Raw genomic sequence first — 23,577 nt, 5'->3', positions numbered from 1 at the left:
AATTTTTGACTGAGTTAATCAATTTCTGACCAAGTTGAGATTTTGAAGCTTTCTCAATTATTACATTGTTATCCCTTAAAGAAGAGAAGAGCTACCATGCAGCAGAGACCGGCCAACCTGCCACTGAGTCTGGCCCTGGCAGGACGAGGGTTCGTTATGGGAGTGTGTTTAGGTCTGTCTGGTGTGGTGCTTGATCCTATAAGAGGTACCTCTATTTGTGTCATAGTAAACATTTCAAAATATAGAAATTACATGGTCAATAGCTGACTGTATTATGGTAGGTGTATTGTCACTAGCCTTAAAAATTGTGTACTATAGTTTTCGTTTTAAGTAAAATAGTTTAGTCCGTCATTGAACATTACAGTACTTTATATGCATGTCCGAGAGTTATAACAAACATTTATGATCTATTGTATCAATTCAGATATCATCAGTTAGACATTTATTTGATTCTTTCTTTAAATTTATTTCTCTTGTTTTACCAGGTAATAGCGAATTAAATAAATAATTGATATCTAATATATTTATTTCCACATTAATTTACAGGTGCTCAAGAAGAGGGAGTAGAAGGGTTTTTCAAGGGCGTAGGGAAAGGCATTATGGGATTGCTGACCAAACCAACAGGAGGGGTGTTTGATATGGTCAGCATGGCTTTTGATGGTCTACAGAGGTAAAACAAAAATAAATTTGTGTTTTTTTTTTACTGGAGACCAATCAGGGCTGTTTTGGAATAACCCACATTGAAGCAAAAATTGAACAAAATTTAAAAAAGCACACATTAGCAAATATGTTCTTGCTTTCAAGTATTCAGAAACATTAATGGTGTGGTCGAACAGCACTTTTCTGTAACAGCATGAAGTAATTGGTACTCAATTATTAGCTAAATATGAGAACATATAGAGTACATCCAGTCTGGGGAAATACATGTACAGATATAAAAGTAAAAAGTTCCTATTCAAATATTCAAAGTTATCCAGGTATGGAAGGCATCCAAACATCAAAACACTGGCACATTAGTTTGACCTTGCTAATTTTATACAGGAAGTTGGCCATTTCGATCAAAACAAATTGTAAATGGTGACACATTTTCTTTTTTGTGATTTTGTTTTATTAAGGATTTGTTTTCGTATTGGATATCAGGAAAACAAAAGAATACATAATGGACTTACTACAACTTTATTTATAAGTCTGTTGATACGCCTTTATCTAGTTTGGATATACTTCTTTGGCCCATTGCTGTATGTAATAACTGATAATGAAAACTTTATAAAAATGAATATTTTTGTAATTTGACATATTCAAACAAATACCCGTATGAACTGATTAAATATGGAGTATAAAACACAACTGATTGGGCTATTACAGCAGGGCCCAGTTATTGAGGCTGAAATATATAAACAAGGGAGATAAGCCATAAAGACTTCACAGAAATGTCATTTTTACCAGTTGTTAAGTTTTATGTGACTCCTTAGGAACAGGTAATCAGGAGAATATGTTTGAACGCGAATGTTTTCAGGAAATTTATTCTTGGATTTTTACTCTTCTTCCTTAAATAGAGATATCCATTTATATTATATAAGCATAAATTGTAGAATTATTTTGTTGCTTGTAGGGCGTCGGAGTTGGAGAGTGGTGTTGTACACAGAATGAGGAAACCAAGATTCATCAATCCTTACCTGGTAAATTTTGCACATGCTGTCAACCAACTTTTATCAAAAATATACGAAAGAAAGATTTCAGTTGAAAGATAGTGTAAAACACTGGTCACTCCAGGTTGATAGGGGATGAGCAAAGAATGTTTTGAGTAAAATAGCCAGGGATAACATGGTCTGCTTGAGTAAACTGGAGTGTTTGAGCCGTCTCTGTAAATTTAAGTAGAAATGTTATTAATTGGCTTAGTAGAATTTTTATCCACCACAAGTGCATTTCATGATGCGTGCATGCTCCGGTCAATGTAAGACTTTATCATAGTTGATGTATTTGTTCTGTAATCAAGAAATCCATATGTATAATTGAACTTTGCAAGTTAATCAGTCAAGGAAAGTATTTCAATTTCTGTCATCTTTCTTGTTATTTCAAAAGATTATAGGAAAATTATTCCTTTTCCGTGAATTGATACGTTTTATGTATTTAATAGCATACATATCTGATTGCAGAAATTGGAAGAAACCATTTCATATGCAAATTGTATGGAAAAATTGTATAAGAGAATGTTTGATAAACCATAAGTTTAGTTGAATATACTTTGGTAACAAAAGATCATGTAAAATAAACACGTTTGGGCATAATTTGTTTTTGTACACATACAATATACATTTGTTTGCAGGGCCTGAGGCCATATTCTGTACTACAAGCTGTAGGGGCCAACCTCTTGTTGAATGTTAACAAAGGCCAGTATGCAAAGAGTGACATGTATTGGGCTCATGCCCCACTGAGTCCTGCAGACAGGGCTGATGTGCTACTCATAACTACCAGGTAATTTATACATCAATACATTCTTATGGCCTTTCATGATGTGAGAAGAAAATTTTGGTTTTGAGACAATATCAGTAACATCTGTAAGAAGATCCTTTGGAAGCAAAGAATGCAACCTAGCAAAAATAATAGCTGCTTGATTGAGTCTAACCACTACACCATACACACAACCTATTTTTTAACAAATTATCAACCTATACATTCTCCAGTATTTGTTCAGAAACAAAATAAATAAATAGACCTGAGCAAAACATTATTTTGAAGAGGACATAACTATGCTTAAATACTGATGAAACTTTTACTGGTACTAATAATAAAATCTTTGCTAATATTGAACAAATATTTATGATACTATCAGTCGGTCATTAATTGTTTTGTATATTTCAGGAATATATTGTTGCTACAGAAACACCGTTGTTGGGGAGGCTGGGATATAGAGTGGGAGGTTAAAGTTGAAAACATCCTTGGCTTTCCTGCAATAGTTAACAATAAGCTGGTATTCAAGGTCAAACCTGTAAGTATTGTATGGTAATCAAGGTCTAACCTGTAAGTATTGTATGGTATTCAAGGTCTAACCTGTAACAATGTATGTAATCAAGATCAGATCTGCAGGTATTGTATGGTAATCATACCTGTATGGTAATCCAGGTCAAACCAATTAGTAATGTCTGGTAATCAAGGTCAAACCTGTAAGTGATGTCTGGTAATCAAGGTCAAACCTGTAAGTAATGTCTGGTAATCAAGGTCAAACCTGCAAGTAATGTCTGGTAATCAAGGTCAGACTTGCAGGTAATGTCTGGTAATCAAGGTCAGACTTGTAGGTAATGTTTTTATTTTAAATTTTGTGTTTCATAAACGGTATATATTGATCCCAATATACTTACTGAAGAATTTATCCACATCACATTCTGGGACTTCAGAAGTGAGTTATTCCTGATAAAAATGTAGGTTTGGAATAGTTTAAAATATAATGAAATATTGCTGTGGCTTCTGTTGAAATGTGTCGGTTTAATTCAATTCTGGCAACTCACTCACCAGTGCCTTGACTTGAAAGCTGTTGAAACGAGCAAGAATTTGAGAAATCATCCCCTTTAAAAGTTATATTTAATTCAAATTTTACGTAACTTTTACTGATAATTTCATTTGACAGGAAGTATCTTTTTTTTTTTTTCAAAATGATCTTGAGAAAAACAGATACATGTTGCTATGGAGACATTTTTGTGTTACAGGACGAGACAAGTGTGAACATATTTACTGGAGGAGAGCAGGAGATTTGTTGTGATGATAAAGAAATGTTGAGATGGATACAACAGAGGATTGAAAACCTGATGAAATACAAACAGAGATGAGATGTGTTCAATTACTTACTAATTATCTAGACACCTTGCACACTGGAAATCTAATTTCTGTCGTCTAGCTGGGACTTGTAAAATAAAACATTCCATTTACTGGTGTATACACAAGGAGACGGGGGAACAAAATATGCTTAAAGCATTCAATGTATTTAATGATATCTTTATGTTTTATGTAAATTAAAATCCTGTACTTATAATTTCAGCAGGAAGAGGTTAAAAATTAGTTGTTTTGTATAAATTCATTTATTTTCAATCATTTGTAAGTATAATTGTACTTTATAGACAAAGTAAAGTTTATATATAATGTCTTTGTAACTTTGTTGCTTGTAGAATTTTCAGTATTTATATAAATTGTTAAAGTTTTATTTACATTAAGCTCATACAATATCTGTATCATCATTTTAGTGTTTTGGTGATAAATTCCATCAGCTGTTTCATTTAAAGGGTATAGTTTCAAATGTTCACTAATGTAATAATCTATGTTTATTGAGTAATAATAAGAGTAAAAGATTCCAGTATGTATATGTGGTATATTCCTTAACATAATAAAATACACTGCTGAAAAAAAATCTACAATAAATTAATGAAGAGGCTCACTACACAAAATAATGTAGTTTTTAATGGAAAATTGAAGTCAAAATTCTGAAAATATTGCTTATACAGTCACTCTTGTATCAACATTTTAATTTACATATACAGGTACATAACTAGTCACAAATTTTAAATGCTCTTAGTCTACAAGTTGAAACACAATTATTTCTCCCACACCACTGTGTGATGGGAGACATATTGATTTACTCCTGTCTGTGTGTGTGTGTGTGTGTGTGTGTGTGTGTGTGTGTGTGTGTGTGTGTGTGTCACAAATCTTGTGTGATGGGAGACATATTGATTTACTCCTGTCTGTGTGTGTGTGTGTGTGTGTGTGTGTGTGTGTGTCACAAATCTTGTCCACACTCTAAGTCAAACATTTCTCATCTGATCTTCACCAAACTTGAACAAAATGTGTTTGCCAACAAGTCCTTGGCCAAGTTCGATAACTAGCCAAATCCACCCAGGCACTTCGGAATTATGGCCCTTGAATTACCGATAGGCTGCTTACTCCAAAACTTACCAATAGATAGGCCGCTCACTCCAAAACTATCAAAGGTATATTTTCTGTGAGTAAACAGTATATAAAGACGGACTTAATATTCAAATGATTAGGCAGTTATGGGAGACATGCGCTTTTCTCAAAAGCAGCTCTAGTTTTCCACTGTCAATAAATTCAAACATTAGAAAGGTCAGGTAAAAAGTGAGGATTTGTGAAAAGTTTGCTAATTAATATAATATCAGGGTAGTTTGTTTGTGTTCATAATGTTTCTCTAGCTCAATTACTAATGGGGTATAAAAGGTTTTTCTATTTTGTTTTATGCCTTAATTAATCCATGTAGAAAGATGACTATTATATAATGTATTAGGACAGTCAAGGAATGTATTGGGCCAGTCAAGTATTGTTTTGGATCTGTCAAGTAATGTATTTGGTCTGTCAAGTAATGTATTGGGTCTATCAAGTAATATTTTGGGCCAGTCAAGTAATGTATTTGGTATTAGTCTGTCAGGTACTGTATTGGGCCAGTGCAATGGCTGTCATTACTTTTATCAATGTATACAAGTGGGGTAATGGTCTTAACACCAAACAGATAATAGTTTTATCATGTATATTCTCACATTGCAAATCATTTTTAGACAGTTTCATTTACAATGGTCACTGAAATAATCAGCATCATTAAAATGCAGTTGTTGCAGAATATTTCTCACCGAAATGGAAATTAAAGTTTAAGTCACAGACTGCTTATTAAATGTATACTGCTGTTGTAGAACAAAAGCAATCATAGTGTTTATATATGGGCAGTCTAGTAGGTAAGAAAAAGTTATAAAGGGGACATTTAGGAAATATTAATGCAGATAATGCTGCTGTTAATTTGTAGTCAGCTTGGTGGAAATTGGCTCACATTTAAAGCTAAACAAGTTTGAGAGAACTCATTTTGTTATTATTTTCAGGGATAATACATTGACTCACGCAAAGCAGTGGTCCACAGTTTAATGATGCGGGTTTATCTGTAAATCAATTTACATTTTGTGTTATTTTTTCTGTGTGTGTAATAGTAGAAGTTCTATAATAAATACTTAATTGATACACTAGGAATGTTTTTGTTATTGTAAACCTGTAATTATTTGTTAGTGTTCTGTAAATATGACATTAAGTTAGGTAGTTTGCATTTTTTTTTTCTGTGCCAATATAATGTGCAATATATAGTTTGTTAGTGGAATAATAACTATTGTAATATTTTATATCTGCCTCTACTTTAGGTAAAGACAAGGTTATATTGTACATATTGGTGTTCTTATTCTCACTTTCTTTACATCAGTGTTTATTACAATGTTTTTCAGTGAATTAGTGAAGTATTTGAGTGAAATATATGGGGTTTTTTTTTTCAGTGAAAAGTATCAAATAATTATTGTATAATCACTGTAAATAATGTCAGTAACATGCATGCTCACAAAATTGGGGAAGTCTATATTTTGATGTCTTTAAATGCAGTTTTCTTTGAGCATTGTAAACTCTGTACCAGTGACTTAAGCATAGCGATATAAATACTTTGGTAAATGCCACTGTTTTTCATGATTTATTAATGAGGAGCATGTATTGATATTAACTGGATGATAAAAGTATACAGTTAAATGTGAAAATTTGCATTAAGAGTTGAATTATGGAAATGACCAAGACCTTAAGCATTCAGTCCTTGCCTGTCACTATCTTTACCTGTAGTTTGGTCTATTGTACATTAATTTTGTACTTTTCATGTTGTCAAATAATCACATTTCAAAACACATTAAAATGCTTAATCATAAAACATTATGAACATGAAAATGAAGTTTTCTTTTATGCTATAATTGTGATATTATCATGCCGCAAGCATTTTCTGATTAAACCATTATCGCCCAAATGGTATAAATACATGTGTATGACTTGTATAATTCTACCTAAAAAGCTTTGCTAGACTTTGTAACTCGCTCGTATTTAAAGGCCAAAATATTATAAGTATTGTAACGAACTGTTCTGTAAATAGCTGATATTTTTTCTTGTTTTACCTCCCATAAGATTCCTACATTTTCATTGGATAAAAGGTGGTCACGTGGGACCCCCTATATTTCTGTGGAGGGTCAGTAGATTTTCATGTCACTGTAGGCTAAAAATATGTGGTCGATAAAACAGATCAATTACCGGGTTTGTTAGTGACCAGCCACGGAAAAACAAACCCAGTAATCAATAATATTGCTGTTGTTACTGGTAGCTACAAGTTGTGTGATGGTAAAGCTCGACATTCCTACATGTTCAGTTGTTTATTTAATAGATGTATTGTATGATTGATGTATTGTAAACATATACAAGTTAGCTTATTACGTAAAGCATTTGAAATCTTTACCAAGAACTATAACTACATAACTAGGAAATGAAATGTTCAGTGCATGATATTTTGACTGTATATAGAAGTACCATCATTTTCGATCAAGTTTTACTAATTGTTCAGTTTTATGCAGCTGTGTATGTGTTTTTGCATATATTTATGTACTTGTATGTATGCTATTATATTTATGTTCCTTACCAGATTATAATTTATTCTGTGATATTTTCATTTCTTTATTAGAGTCTACACAGTTTAGTATTTTTTGTGTAAATTCTATTTGAGACATGCTTAAGAAAATGTTTGTTTTCTGTCCCACGACTGTACGATTTTGTATGATTTTACCTGAATAGTGAATTAACTAGACTCAACAGATTCAAATATTGGAAGTAAGTCTTAAAAATCAATATAAATTACGTTTTATTCTTCAGTTATCAGTTGAATTTTAGTTTAAACATATTTTATTTCAGTAATACATGAAACATTTACAGAACATTAAGGAATTGGACAGAAAGCGATTTCAGCTTACGGTTGTCCTCTTCTAAAAGTTGAATTTTACATATGAAAGGCAAGCATCTGAAAAAAACATAGAAATAAACATTTTTTTCAGCGCTGCCCGCTTTTAGTTCCACCCCTTCATTTACTTTTTTGGGATATTGTTACCTTAAATTCGTTGAGTTTAAAAAAATTATATATGGGTGAGTTTCATCTTGGTTTTTTTTCTTTCCAAAAATGTTTTTCCTTGTTCGGTTTTTTAAATCTGTCCCAAACAAAATAAAATGTAGTAAAATGAAGCCTTGTCTATATTATTTTGATTTCAGTACCTTTTTTTCCATTAAAAGCCCTTTTGCATTCCCAGAGAAATGTAAGCTTCCCAAGGCAAACATTTTGGAAAGTCCGTATTTTTTTAAGAGTGTTGGGACAGCCAAAAGGAAAAACTTAGTTTAAATTGGGCGGTTGTTTTTTTGTTTCAGGAAAAACTGAAGACTCCCCATGACAAGTTTGGACAGGGGCAACGTATTTTTTCATTTGTCCATCACATGGATTTATGAGAAAAAACTTGAAAAGAACAAGTTTAAATGGTGCGGAAACTCGTTTTAACCCCCCTTTTACAAAATCGAAAATTTGCCATAAAACCTATTAAAAACCTTTTTGCAAATTTGCTTTTAAATATTTTTTAAAAAAACAGTAAAGTGGACAGAACTGTTGTGAAAAAACAAAATTTAAAAAAAATGATTCAAAAGGGCATTGTTATTTTGGGGCACCTCCCGGTAAAACCCACCAACCCTTTGTAAAAAGGGGGACTTCCTCCATAAAGTTTTTATTCACCCAAGAAAGGTTTTAAAAAACCAAATTTGTGAAGGGCAAATCAGTGACCTTTACCCCAAAGTTCATTAGCTATTCACTGTAAGTTACCATTGCTTTTCCTTTTAACATGATTGTCTTACTGGTTGTTAACATTTCCCTTGCTAACTAACTACGTGTAAAAAAAATAAATTGTTTATATTAATTTAATAAAAACCACCTTAACAACTTACAGTTTACCAAGTAATATTTTGAAAAACTTCTACCACCAAAAAAATCGATTTTTTTTTTTTCTACTCGCAAAAAAAAAGGATGAAATTTTAGGTCCTATTAGACCCTTTTTTAAAACAGTCTGGCTGCAATATGGTTTCTGGGGGGTGTAGATCACTACCCCAAAATTTTAAAAACAGGTGAAATGAAAAAAGATTTTGGGAAATGATGAAAATAATAAGGTAAAAGTATCATTGGGGCTGCTGCCACCACTGGTTTAATAAGGGTCTTTTTAAAATATAAAAGGGGTCCCTGAAAAGTAGTTTGAAATTTGTTTTGGTGTGAACTGAAAGTGTTTAAAGGGAAAAAGTAAAAATTGCCAAATTGATTTATTGTATGTTTATATGCCCCCAAATGGAAAACAAAATTTTTAAAAGCAATTGCACTGGTCCCCCAAATTTTTAAAAGGGGTTTTGTTTTCCCCAATATTACAGTACAGTTGTGCCCCTTGGGGCCGGAGTTGTTATGATCTCTACTTTGGGGAATTTAAAAAAGAACCAGGCTGTATCTCCCAAAAGCCCTAGGTTTGTCAGCCAGACCCTAAATTTCCCTGTTGTTCTACCCATTTTTCCCTGCATTCTGGTCGATCCTTTTTTTTGTACTGGTGAGGAGAATTTTAGGCCGGAATGCTGCTTTTGTATGGTACCACTTTAAAACGTGTTTACATAAAAAGTGTATTCAATAAAATTCATATTTAAAATAGAGAAAAAACCAGGGAAAAAATTTTCCCAAATATTTATTTACTGCCCCGAAACAGATTTAACAAAAGAATCACAAAGTTAAAAAAAAAGTGTGTCACTAATAATGAGGAATGAACATGAAATATATCTCTGTATAGTGTATACATTTCACTTGTTCAGGTATTTACACCATTAAATTACTTAAAAAATTTTAAAAAACACTATTCAAAAAAAAACACATTAAAGTCCCCAATCAAAAAATAAAAGTTTATGTTTCAGTAACAAAATTTTTAAAAAGTATAAGTTAAAGTTTGTGTTGCCCTGAAAATGCCGGGCATATTCTCTGATTCGTGTTTGATCCCTGTGAAAAAAAAAAATTTTTAAAAATGAAATGCATTCTGTCTTTAACACAAGAAAAACAAAGTAGTGGTGACCTTTTTAAACTAAAAAAAATATAAAACAATAACTTGAATGGGTAGTAATATTGTAGGTTCAAAGGTTTTCCAGTTGTAATTAAATTTTTCCCCCAAACTTGGCCCCATTTTAAACTTAATGGCATTTTGACTGCTTTTTCACACCGTCCCTACTGTTTGCAAGTTGAGCTATCTTTTGTAAAAGGATTTGAAAACCTTTTATATGTTATATGAAGTGTGTACAGGTCCCCCGTCAGGCCGAGTTCTAACCGTGGGGTGTTTTTGAAACATAAAATATTGGGTATTATTCTAAGACTTTCTTGGTGTTTAAAACGAACATAGAAAACCCCAAATTGATATTAATTATATCTTGCTGGAAAAGTAGTTTTGGCATACAAATTATCTTACTGCTTTTTTAAATTTCTTTAAAAAATGGACAGAAATGTAGCACTTCATTTTCGTTATTTTTTAATTTTTAAACTGATATTACAATTCTAGTATTCACAACTTAGTCATTAATAGGGATGGCCCCCAATGTTCGACAACAATTTTTTTTTTTAAATTTTTTTTGAATCTGGAAATAAATGCTATTTTTTTTAAAGGGGGCTTTAAAAACTTAATTCTGAAAAAACTATTGTTATGGAAAAAATGAAATTTTGCTTTTTTTATACTTTTTACGTGAAAATCAAAAAGCGTTTGTAACGCTTTACTCCGGTAAACTGTCTAAATTATAAATACTAATTTTGAAGTAAATTTAAACTTTTTTACTAACGACTAAAAAACTTCTTTATTCCCGCAGTGGCCCGGGTTTTTTTCCCATTGGTTTTTTTTTTTCTTGATTTGGAATTTTTAAATATTTTGAAACAAAAACTCTAATCTCAAATGTTATAATATGACCAAACTTCAATTTGAGAGAAAGATTATTTTTAGTCAAATTTGGAGGTCAGTACCTTTAAAGTCCTTGTAATTATCTATAATTTATTCTTTCCATGCTCCATAATGTTTGCATATATATTCTTTACTACAGATAAAGTCAATTTTGTCTAACAAAAACCTTTTCATACAATGCAAAGACTTCTTTTTCTTTGATTCTCAATTTATCGTGAGTTTTTGTTTATGTGTATCTTGTATTGGAAACTTTTCTGCAGCTTTTCCGTCTTGATCATTGCCATCTTCACGAGACCCCGGGGCTGAACCCTGTACGTGGTGTTCACTGTTTGCCTCTCCGGGGCTCGGCATGTGGATTTGTATGGTTATTGTTTGGAGGTACCTTTTTCCCCCTACATGGTTTGTCTACCCCTTTGCCTGCAATCTTAAAAACAGTTTGTCTAGATGGGTTTTCTCCCTACATAACTTAAAACAAGTAATTAAAATCAGCATTAAACTGTGAACGAACTAATGAGTCTGGGTTTATATATTGCCATATAATTTTATGACTTTGTTGTATCCTTTTAAGTTACAGTTGGTTCTGAAATGAAAAGAAATGTTCTAAGTTTTTTTTAAATTTGTTGAATGCCCTTCAGAATTTAATCTTAAATATGTCTTTTTGGATTTAATTTTATTAGCTTGAGTTTTTGGTTTTTAAAAATTATTGTAATTTGCTAAATGTTTTTCTGTTTAGGAAAGTTGTTTTTTTGAAAACTTTACGGGATTTCTCGCCCAATATTTTTTAGTATTTTTACCCAAAAATTTTCCCAAAAGTTACCATGATTTTAAACCCTTTTACTGAAAAAAATCTTTAAATTTTTCGGGGGCATAAAATTTGGGGTTTTAGGCGAATGCAAATTCGTGGGGATATGAATTCGTGGATTTAAACTTTTGAAATAAAAAAAGGGAAAATTCCCTTTTTCGTTGGGTTTAAATTTTCGTGGTTTGGGCTCAACCACGAAACCCCAAAAAATTAAATCCCCCAGAATATAATGATTTAACAGTATATAATTTACCTTAAAATTTCTTTATTAAAAGTTACCGGTACCTATTTTTTAAATGTCACCTGATATTAAGCTCTGAACGATCCCTGGAATGTCAAATTGAATGCTCTTCCATTAAAAATATGAAACACGACTTTTTTCTGGTTTCTTTAAAAATGTTCTAAAATTAATTGGATGTTTCGTATCCCTAAATTTTATCTTTAAAAAGTCTTAAAATATCTGGATATTTCCCTTTAAATTTCAATTAGGGATATTTAGAATTGAATGTTTCCACATTATCTGGATATTTAGCCTTAAATAATTCCACATTACCTGGATATTTAGAATTGAATGTTTCCACATTCCCCAGATATTTAAAAGAATGTTTCCACATTCCCTGGATATTACCCTTAAATGATTCCTTTTTTCCGGTATTTAGAATTGAATGTTTCAAATTTTCCTGGTATTTGAATGATTTTACATTATCTGGATTTTTAACCCAAAAGTTTCTTATTACCTGGATATTTAGCCTTGAAGTTTTGAAGAACTGCACTCATTCTCCTCAACTAATGTTCCCCAAAGACCCTTCCCCAATCCCCTAGATCATACCATAAATCCCCAAATGCGAAATTGCTGAAAAAACTTGCTTAAAAGTGTAAAACAACCTTTTATCTGCCCTTGTTGGACTGTAATAGTATAAATTTCCTCTGTAACTTTTAGGGTTTTTGGGCAACAAAATATGAGAAATGGGCAAAAACGAACTCACTCATTTCATTTTCCACTTTATCTTTAAAATTAAGAAAATCGAAAATTTGTATTTCCCCAAAAATTTTCATTTTCTAATCAAAAATTTTATGTTAAAATTGACAAATCTAGTATGCATTTAAATTTAAAATAAATATAAACATTTCACAATCCCACATTTTTTTACTTTGGAAAATTTATTCAAAAGAATCCCAATCTGTATTTTGCCAAATTGGAAAAGCCAAAAAGGGGGTCATCTTTTTACAAGTAAAAACACCTTAAATGAATAAAAAAGAAATAGGGGTCTTTAAAAACAAGTGGTCCACATGTGGGTGTTAAAAAAGGGTTTTACTGTAAAATATTTCACCTGTTTAGCTTGGTCTCTTTCAGTGTACATGTTCATTTGTGTTTTTCCCTGTGTGTGTGTTGAAAACTCCCGTCCTTGTTTATATCCCCTTAACTTGGGGTCCCTTGGACAGGTGGGTACATAGTAACTCCAGCTGAGAGTTCAGTGTAGCATAAATCCACCCCGCAAAAGACAGATAGTTTTTCTGGGGAAAAAGTTTGTTCACCCTTGGCAATAAGGACTGGAAGTTATCTACCATAAGCCTTTTTAAAATTTTTTGTCCTATGAAAATCATTAAATTACAAAAGTATTTACAAGAACAAAGGGCTGGCTTTTAAAAATTCTAAAAAAATAGTTTTTTTTCTAATTTTCTATAATCAAAAATGGGGTGTTTGAATTTTTTTTTTTGATATTTACTTTCTTTTTAAATTTAGTATGGTGCCATCTCATCTCCCAATTTTTCCCCTTGAGCAGGTAAATACTGTGACATTCAATAAAATTTAACGGAGCTATAAAAATTGATCACCTTGCGGTATTGTTTGATGTACTTTTTTTTCACCACATAGCTTTTCCTTACTTTTAAAAAGGGATAAAAACATGTCTCGTGACAAGAAGTGGGAACCGAATTTTTTTCTGTCACCTTGGCCCCAAACCCGCCTTGCCATCATCTCGGGAGTTTAGAGTTACTGCCCTTGTTCCTACCCAAAGGGGCTGTATTTTTGGGGGCGCTTTCACCAATCAAAATTTAAAAGAAATTTTAGACTTTTTTTTTCTATTTATGCTAAACTTCTAATTAAAAAGAGGGCCATAAGGCCCTGTTCGCTCACCTGACCTATTACCCTAAAGTCATCAAAATAGTTTCATTAAAATAGGTCATAAATGTGGCCCCTTTAAAATGTTAACAACTTTTCCCTTTTATTTTACCTGGTACCCAGTTTTTTTGACCCATAGGACCCCTTCGAAAATTGACCTTAAAAAATCTCAAGATTAACTTTTTACAAATTTTATGAAGATCAGTCATAAATGTGGCCTCTAGAGTGTTTTCAACTTTTCCTTTGATTTTACCCCGGGGCCTAGTTTTGCCCCACTGTAGATTCGAAATTTACCTAAAGATCTCAATTAACATTTTGACTAAATTTCAGAAAATAAAGTATAAAGTGGCCCCTAGAGTGTTAACTAGCTTTTCTTTGTTTTTACCGGTGCATGGTTTTTGACCCCCCTGACCCCGTTTTGAAAAACCTAAGATCAACAAAAATTAAAATTTGACCTTTCATTAAGATTGGGCATAAAGTGGCCTCTAAAATTTAACTGCTTTTCCTTTTTATCTGACCCGGTGCCCGTTTTTTTACCCCACATGACCAAGATTCAAAATGCCTTTTGGATATCATATTTTTAAATTTAGACCAGTTTCGGAAAATTCAGTCTTAATGTGGCCTTGCTGTTAACAAGCTTTTCCCTTTTATTTGATGGTACCTAGTTTTTGGGCCCCCCTTTACCCAATTGAAAATTTTTCCAAAATTTTATTGAGGGAACATTCTGACCAGATCAAAATTGGGCCAACTTGGACCCCTAGGTTTAAAAGGCTTTTTCCCTTTTATTTGACCTGGTGACTAGTTTTTTTAAACCCCTGATCCAAAATGAATTTTTTCCAAGGTTTTTTTTAAGGGTAACATTCTGACAAAGTTTTATTAAGATTGGGAAAATTTTGGACCTCTAGAGGTTTAAAACTTTTTTTTTGATTTGACCCCCGGTGACCTAGTTTTTGACCCAGAGACCCAATATCAAATCATCCAAATTTTTTTGAGGGAACATTCTGACAAATTTTTATTAAGATTGGGCCCCCCCCAAAAATGTGACCTTTTAGAGTGTTAACAAACTTTTCCTTTGATTTATGGGGGACCTAGTTTTTTACCCCCGATGACCCCAAAATCGGGGAATTGTCCAAGATTTTTTATGAGGGTAACTTTTTGACAAGTTTCATTAAATTGGCCAAATTTTGACCTCCCAAATGTTAACAGTCAAATTGTTGTGACACGGACACGACAACCAAAGGGGGTCACAAAACTCATTGGCTTTGTGCTCAGGTGAGCTAAAAAAGGCAAAAAAATTCTGTAAAGATGGTTTTTGAAATAATTTATATGATACAGGGAATATTAAAAAAATAAAACTTATTTAAGTAAGGGAAAAGATAACCAAATTTTTTGGTAATACTTATCAAAACCGGGTTTTTGACCATTACATTTACAGCCCCAGCTTTCCAGGGAAATTTTATATGGACTTTTAAATATGTAACTGTAAGTGAGATAAAATTTTACTGACTGAAGATGTTAATGATAGACAAACCTATACTTACAGGGAGCAATATATCAAAATTTTGGGTTCATTCTTTTGATTTTGGGTTTTGTCATCTAACTCTTTGTTGCCTGGTGAAATTGCAGTTCCCAAAATGATCATAGACAACAAACCGTGCACCCACGTCAAGTTTTACAACTAAAAATTAAAAAAATTTCCCTGGCTTTTTACTTTTTCAAAAAACAGCAGGGTTTCCCAAAAAGGAAACTGTCTTATTGTTGTTAATTTATGGGTAAGTTTGACTGAAAGACAACTTATATACTTTTTTGACTCTTTTTTATAACTTAGTTCCCGATAGCCATAGTTAACGAGGCAAATCAAAAGAAATTTTTTTTCAAATTTTATTTCTAAAGCATAAAAAACAAATTTTGAATGGCTGGGGGTAAAATTGGAAACTTTTTTTAAAAAGGGCTTTCTCAGTGTGGACTCTAAAATTTGAGTTTTCCAGTAAAAGGGGCTTAAATAATCAAATTTATAATCAAGTTATGGGATTGTTTTCCTGGTGTAGCCTGATAGTAAAAAAATATTTTTAAATTTTAAGTCAAGCTTTGTAGTAACAGAGTATTTGACTTTTTTCAAAAAATTTACAAAAAAATCTTAGTTAAAAAGGGCATAACTCTGTCAAAATTAAAACGTTATGGGGGTTGTTTCTCCCGGAGTGACTTTGATAGTTAAAAACTATTTTAATTTCGATGTCAATACTTTGAATTTTTAATGTAACAGAGATATTTGACTTTATCAAAATTTAACAAAAAATTTTAAGTTAAAAAATGGCTAACTCTGTCAAAAATTTAAAAAGAGTTATTGGGTTGTGTCTCCTGGTGTAAATTTTTAAAAATTTAAATAAATTTTTAAGTTTTCAAAACAATGCTTTGCAGAAAAAGAATTTGACTTCATCAAAAACTTTAACCAAAGGCTACGCCAAACAAAGGGGGAGTGCAATAGCTCTACTTTTTCTTCGAAAATCGCCTAAAAAGATTGCTATTTTCATGAGTATGATTTTCCTTAATGTCACTGAGGCGTATTCTTGAGCTCTTTTTTAGGAATATTAATATTTAAAACTTCCAAAAGAAATGAATTACCCTTCAGAGTTTAAAGATAATATAACTATTTTTTCTTGAAAGCTTTTGAATTTAGCGAAAGTTAAAATTTATTCTGTTTTTTTTTTTTTTAGGCTTTGGTCACTATCCTTCATGAAATAAAAATAAAGACTCATGGTAAAAAAATTAAAAAAAAGACTGTCAAGTGGCCCCAAGTCATCCCCTGAAAAATGACTATTTTACCCGAAACTAAAAAGGTAACAACTGTGTAAGCATTTAAAATTGTAATGGAGTCTAAAAAATGGCAAATGAGAAAAAGTTGTTTAAAGTTTTCTTTCTATTTGTCTAAAACCCTTTAATTACGTCCAACCCCCGTTTAAAAAGCTATTTAGTTTTGATAAAAATAAACCTGACTTGTTTCCCCCCCCTGACTAGTGGATAAGTGTCGATTGCTGTAGGGGGAAATCTTCTGTTTCACTAAAAACACTCAGATGATAAAGAAACCCCTATAGGTGCTTCTCTGGTTGAACTGCTTATCAAATGTGGACACATTTTGGAAATTTCTGGGCTTGGAACAATATTCATACATTGCATATCAAAATTTAAAATTCCCTTACACGTATTACAGGATTTTAATAATGTAAAATGGTGAATCATAAAATTTTTTTTTATACAAACATATTTCGGCAAAGTTTTTCCCTTAATTTAAAAAAGAACATTGTTAACTAGAAGATGCTTTTGTAGAAAAGGCAGTCTCCCCAAAGCTTAGGCATAGTGTAAAGGCAAGAAAATCAATCAGGGGGCAGGGCAAAAATTTAAAAAACAATGATGGTTGGGGTTTAGTGACTGAAAAGAAATAGGATTATCTACTCAGCATGTCCATCTCCTTGAATTTTTAAATGTTCGGGTAAAGTGGTTTTAAGTTATGCTGAAACAGATTTTTCCCTGTTCGGCCCCCGTGACTTGACCTTTTGACTGATGACCCCCAAAAATTTATAGGGATCACTACTGTGCCTCCAATCTCCCATGAAGTTTTTAACATTCTTGGACAAGTGGTTTCAAAATTTTGATCAAAAATTTTCTTTCAATGTTCAGGCCCCTGTGACCTTGACCTTTGATGGAGTGACCTGTGACCCCCAAAACAATAAAGGTCATCTACTCTGTAAGCCCTATCACCCTATGAAGTTTGAAGGCTCTGAGTCAGATGGTTGTCAAGTTATTGATCAAAAATGGTTTTCCATGTTATGGCCCCTGTGACCATGACCTTTGATCGAGTTATTCCAATATTCTATAGGGGTCATCTGCTCTGCATGTCCAGTCATCCTATGAAGTTTGAACATTCTGTATCCAGTGATTCTCAAGCTATTGATCAGAAATGGTTTTCCATGTTCAGGCCCCGGTGACCTTGACCTTTGATAGAATGACCAAAACAAGAGCTGTCCGTAAGACAGCCAAGCTCGACTATTCGAAATATTGTCCCAGAAGCAGGAAAATATTACCAACTAGAGCTATCACTAAAGGTGATGAATGTACCCCCCGCAAGCACTGACACAGTACATTGCAATTTGACACACACAAGATTGCATAATTATGTGGACTGTATGTATATAGACTGTATGTATACAGTATAGTATATAGTATAGTAACAAAAAACAAAGTCCCATAACTATGCAGAATATTTATCTAAAAGAATGTAACATGCAGCATGCACAACTAGGGTTGGTACTGATCACTTGTGTGAAGTTTCATTAAATTGTGTGTAAGGGTTTGGTAGATTAGGCACGCACAAGACTGCATATGCAGACTGTAGGTACATAGTATGTTAACAAGAAACAAAGTCCCATAACTCTGCAATTTTTGTCGCTGAAAGAACCTAACATGCCCTATGCACAACTACTGTTGTTACTGGTCACTTGTGTGAAGTTTCATTAAATTGTGTCAAGGGGATGAGGAGAGATGGTGCGCACAAGATTGTGTCTATGTATATAGTATAGTAACAAAAAAACAAAGTCCCATAACTCTGCAAATTTTTTTTCTGAAAGAACCTAACATGCCCCATGCACAACTACTCTTGTTACTGATCACTTGTGTGAAGTTTCATTAAATTGTGTCAAGGGGATGAGGAGAGATGGTGCGCACAAGTTTGTGTCTATGTATATAGTATAGTAACAAAAAAACAAAGTCCCATAACTCTGCAAATTTTTTTTCTAAAAGAACCTAACATGCCCCATGCACAACTGCTGTTGGTACTGGTCACTTGTGTGAAGTTTCATTAAATTGTGTCAAGGGGATGAGGAGAGATGGTGCGCACAAGATTGTGTCTATGTATATAGTAACAAAAAAACAAAGTCCCATAACTCTGCAATTTTTTTTTCTAAAAGAACCTAACATGCCCCATGCACAACTACTGTTGGTACTGATCACTTGTGTGAAGTTTCATTAAATTCTGTCAAGGGGATAAGGAGAGATGGTGCGCACAAGATTGCGTCTACGGACAGACGACCAGACAGACAGACAGACAGACGGACAGACAGACAGACAACCTGAACCAGTATACCCCCCCCTTACAACTTTGTTGTCGGGGGGTACAAAAAGGTTAAATATCAAAAGAGTTTTAAGTTCAAAAGGGGACAAAATTTGACCAAAATGCATGACAGAGTTATGGGACTTGGTGCTATCAACTAGGTTTATAACCCCGAAGGCACATGCGAAGTTTCTTTTCAATATCTGCATTAGTTTTGGAGATAGTAACTTGCATGTAAAACTTTAATCAGAAATTTCTAAGTCCAAAAGGGGGCATAATTTGCCCAAAATACATGCCAGAGTTATGTGACATGACCCAGTGAGGTTGGTAATTGATCTAGAAAAAGAAAAAATAAGTTTCAAATTTATATGCCCTTTAGTTATAGCTGTATGTACTTGCATGCAAAACTTTAACCAGGATTTTCTAAGTCCAAAAAGGGGAATAATTTGCTCAAAATACATGTCAGAGTTATGGGAATTGATCCAGTGAGGTTGTTAATTGATCTAGAAAAAGAAAAAATAAGTTTCAAATCTATATGCCTTTTAGTAATAGCTGTATGTACTTGCACGCAAAACTTTAACCAAAATTTTCTAAGTCCAAAAGGGGGCATAATTTGGCCAAAATGAAGGTCAGAGCTATGGGACTTGGTGCTATCAACTAGTTTTATAACCCCGAAGACACATGTGAAGTTTCAATTCAATATCTGCATTAGTTCTGGAGATAGTAACTTACATGTAAAACTTTAACCAGAATTTTCTAAGTCCAAAAAGGGGTATTATTTGCTCAAAATACATGTCAGAGTTATGGGACTTGACCCAGTGAGGTTGGTAACTGATCTAGAAAAAGAAAAAATAAGTTTCAAATCTATATGCCTTTTAGAAATAGCTGTATGTACTTGCACGCAAAACTTTAACCAGAATTTTCTAAGTCCAAAAGGGGGCATAATTTGGCCAAAATGAAGGTCAGAGTTATGGGACTTGCTGCTATCAACTAGTTTTATAACCCTGAAGACACATGTGAAATTTCAATTCAATATCTGCATTAGTTTTGGGGACAGTAACTTGCATGTAAAACTTTAACCAAAATTTTCTAAGTCCAAAAGGGGGCATAATTTGCTCAAAATACACGTCAGAGTTATGGGACTTGACCCAGAGAGGTTGGTAATTGACCTAGAAAAAGAAAAAATAAGTTTCAAAGCTATATGCCTTTAATTGATGGCTGTATGCACTTGCATGCAAAAACTTAAGCAAGGTGTGACGCCGACGCCGACGCCAGGGTGAGTAGAATAGCTAGACTATTCTTTGAATAGTCGAGCTAAAAATTATAGGGGTCATCTACTCCATAAGCCCTATCATCCGATGAAGTTTGAAGGTTCTAGATCAAATGGTTCTCCAGTTATTGATCAGAAATGAAGAGTGACAGATTCTGACCCCTGTGACCTTGACCTTAGATTGAGTGACCCCAAAATCAATAGGGGTCATCTAATCAATACTTGGCATATCCAATCATCCTATAAAGTTTCATCATTCTGGGTCTTAATAACAAACGAAGATTTTTGACTATTAGTAACATTTTTTTATCAATTACTCTACGATTAAATGTCCCCATGCTGATGCTTCTTTTATTATTATGTACATCAGAATGCCTGTTCCCCACCCGAATCTTAAACAGCCAGCCTTACTATCATGGAGATATTATACATAGTGTAAAAACAATATATTTTTGATTTATGCATTACCTATTTAGTTTCAAAACATTTTTTGAAAAACCCTTTAGGGGCCATAAATTCCAAAATAATTAATGTGATGAACATGGTTATTTATATTACAGTACATTTAATCTAAAACAGATAAACATTTTACCAAACAATGATAAAAATGAAAATTTTCTATAATTTCCCTTCAAATGGAGAATACACTAATTGTCCCCATTTGGGGCCTCACTTTTTAAGTTTAATAAGAACATCGCATACCAGTGCCATTGCTCATCTGCAAGTGCTGGAGATAATGTAAGAAAAGGGTTTAGTTCAGATTTCCTAAGTACAAAAAAGGCCATAATTTTATCAAAACGCATATCAGAGTTATGGTTCTTGGCCTACATAGTCCCCTAATGATGATAAACAAGTATGCAAAGTTTCAAAGATGTAGCTCTTACAGTGTTTGAGAAAAGGTGGACCTAAACAAAAATTTTAACCAATGCCGACGATAAAGTGACGACAATACCTGGTAGATTTTTTTCAAAAATCAGACAAGCTTAAAATGGATTTTTGTGCCTGGTATCTACCCTGGTTGAATAAAAGAGACAATAACAAATGGTTTGAGGTATGATAACATTTTGTACTTAACAATGCCTACAGATTTGTTAACTGTTGAATACTGAAAGAGGGAGATTTTGCCTCAAGAATACTAAATGGTAAATAATTGAGATTTGTGCCTTTACAATGGACTAGGAGTTAAGTGTAAATGAAGACGTACTATGTACTTTGGCCAAAGTACGGGGGATTTCTCAAAAAATAACAATTGAAATTAGTCAATTCAATTTGTTGTGTTTTATAAGCAGTGGCCTTTACCTGATTGGCCACAAATAAAGTAACAAATTGGATCTTTATATAGGCATGTTTGATAGACAATTAGGCCAGTCATTCTACCAAAAATATAGGCCCTACCTTAAACAAATTCCAACAGAAACTTTCTTCATTTCCTGACAATCTTTAGACATTGTAGTATTGTAGAAAAAAAGTCCTCAAAAATATTCGTGTCGGAAACTCAGAAAATGCATCATGTTTAATGGCATCCTTTATTTCTTGAAAAATTCTCATAAATTCATACTTGTACTGTCAAAATAATAAACATGCCAGAAAAACAAACATTTTTGTGTGATTTATTATTTTTATATAATACTTATGCTATTCTTTTATTTCTATACCATATTTTTCGACAGGAAATACATTAATCTCCAGTAAATTTGATACCAGCGGGGTCAAAATACCCCACCCATGTGCATTTACATTGCAACTCAAAGATCATTAAATAAACAGTAAAATTAGCACATCAGTAACAGTTTCAGGTTGCTGTATAAAAGACTAAACTAAAAAGTATGCATGTGTACTTAAATTAATAACAAATCACTAGATAAGATGAACCACATCATAGCAAAATGATATGATATTTCCTTAACAATGGGAAGTGTTAAAAATAGTTATTTTCGCATCATCTTTATCATTTTACAAACAGCAACCGGTGTTCAAAAAACAATTATTGTAATCATAAAGGAAACTCCTTAGAAATTTTACTGTTCTTTACTATGCGCTTTTAAATTGTATTATGTACAGTGAACGATTGTGACGAAAACACAAGAGCAGCCCAACAATCTAACCTGCTTAGCCTGCATTGTAGAAAAATTAGATAAAATATGTATAAAATTTCTTATTTGAACATATATATTAACACATACATTTGTATTTACTATTATGAATTATAAATAAATTACAATGCATTTAGATATACTGACGCTGCCTGTCAAATCAGAACACACGTAGGAGTATGTCGGAATATTATCCACATTCAATTTGTATTTTAATCTCAAAGTTAAAATACTCTTCATTGTCAACCTTCATACTGTTTGAACAACAAATGCCTCTACATCCCCCAAAACAGAAAAGTCCGTTTTTCCTACAAGAACATCTTTTTGTATCACAATTTGTTTTACAATTGCATTTAATGATGTTACATGCAACCTTTCTGGTGCAGCGGACAAAAGTGTTTTAAATGGAACAAGTTTATCACCAAGTGAATACCAGCCTTATTCCAGAGGGTTTATTGTATTGCCAATGATACACTATAACTATGATACTTCGTGGCTGCTTCTGTCGGGGTAATGTTTGCACCTGAACTACACATGTGCTTGTAGCTGCTTTAGTTATAAATTTTCTGTACCTTCAACTGTTCAGTGGTGTTTCATTTAATCCATTGTACGAACACTTAAATGAATTTTCCCCGGCTTTCTTCTTGGTTGTATGCTTTGCTTCCAAAGGATCTTTTTACAGATTTTTTAGCTACGTCTTCATTGGATGGACCATTATTTACAAAAAAAACATGTGCTTGTTGTCTAAAATAAGCATCTGTTGCTATCTTCTTAAACACCGCACCTTTACCAATGCAATATATTCGTGATGTTGTATCATACCCGCTAAAAGCATGAACAAATGGTAATAATCTGCACGTTTCTGAACGTAATGCATATTTTGTCTCTTTTATATCCCATATTCTCTTCTTTTTCATACATTTATGTACAATTCTTTGAGTCGGATGTGAAGTACAAGCTGTTGTCCGATTCGTTTGCATGATATAGAAGTAATAAGAGTAGATCAGTGTCCCCCACAACAACAACAGTTGGAAAATCTTTCGCTAATTTTACTCCTGTTTCAGCTATCAGAACATCAGCATCACCATCAGCGTTTAAAACACAAAATTCCCGGTCTTGCATATGCTTGGTTAGAAGATTGATAAATCTTACTTTGTTTTCTTTGTTTGACAAAACTGACTCCTTTTAAATTTTAAATGGTGGGCCGATGGTCTAGTGGTAACACGCTTGACTGTCAATCCAGAAATCCGGGGTTTGAATCCCAGTCTAGGCACTGGAAATTTCTGAGATGCTCTTGAGTGTCACCTACCTTACTAGAGGCCTGTACTGGTTTTTCCCAGGAAAGACGGCTTCG

At 32.9% G+C, this 23,577-nt stretch overlaps 1 protein-coding gene across 7 annotated transcripts in view; it reads left to right on the top strand.

The window, feature by feature from the left end:
• LOC123552574 (intermembrane lipid transfer protein VPS13A-like) overlaps window positions 1-7,499 on the top strand; it is a 169,673-nt gene extending 162,174 nt beyond the window's left edge. For all 7 annotated transcript variants that reach the window (XM_053540069.1, XM_053540068.1, XM_053540067.1 and 4 more), the window contains 6 exons: window positions 82-205; window positions 547-670; window positions 1,613-1,679; window positions 2,327-2,475; window positions 2,863-2,989; window positions 3,705-7,499. In XM_053540069.1, coding sequence (XP_053396044.1) covers window positions 82-205; window positions 547-670; window positions 1,613-1,679; window positions 2,327-2,475; window positions 2,863-2,989; window positions 3,705-3,824 — 711 coding nt within the window. In that variant the 3' untranslated portion in view covers window positions 3,825-7,499. The remainder of the gene's footprint in view (window positions 1-81; window positions 206-546; window positions 671-1,612; window positions 1,680-2,326; window positions 2,476-2,862; window positions 2,990-3,704) is intronic.
• Window positions 7,500-23,577: the final 16,078 nt, after the last annotated feature.

Source organism: Mercenaria mercenaria, chromosome 4 (genome assembly GCF_021730395.1).
Source record: "Mercenaria mercenaria strain notata chromosome 4, MADL_Memer_1, whole genome shotgun sequence".
NCBI lineage: Eukaryota > Metazoa > Mollusca > Bivalvia > Venerida > Veneridae > Mercenaria > Mercenaria mercenaria.
The sequence above is the reverse complement of the archived record's forward strand: the minus strand, read 5'-3'. Positions and strand labels throughout refer to the sequence as shown.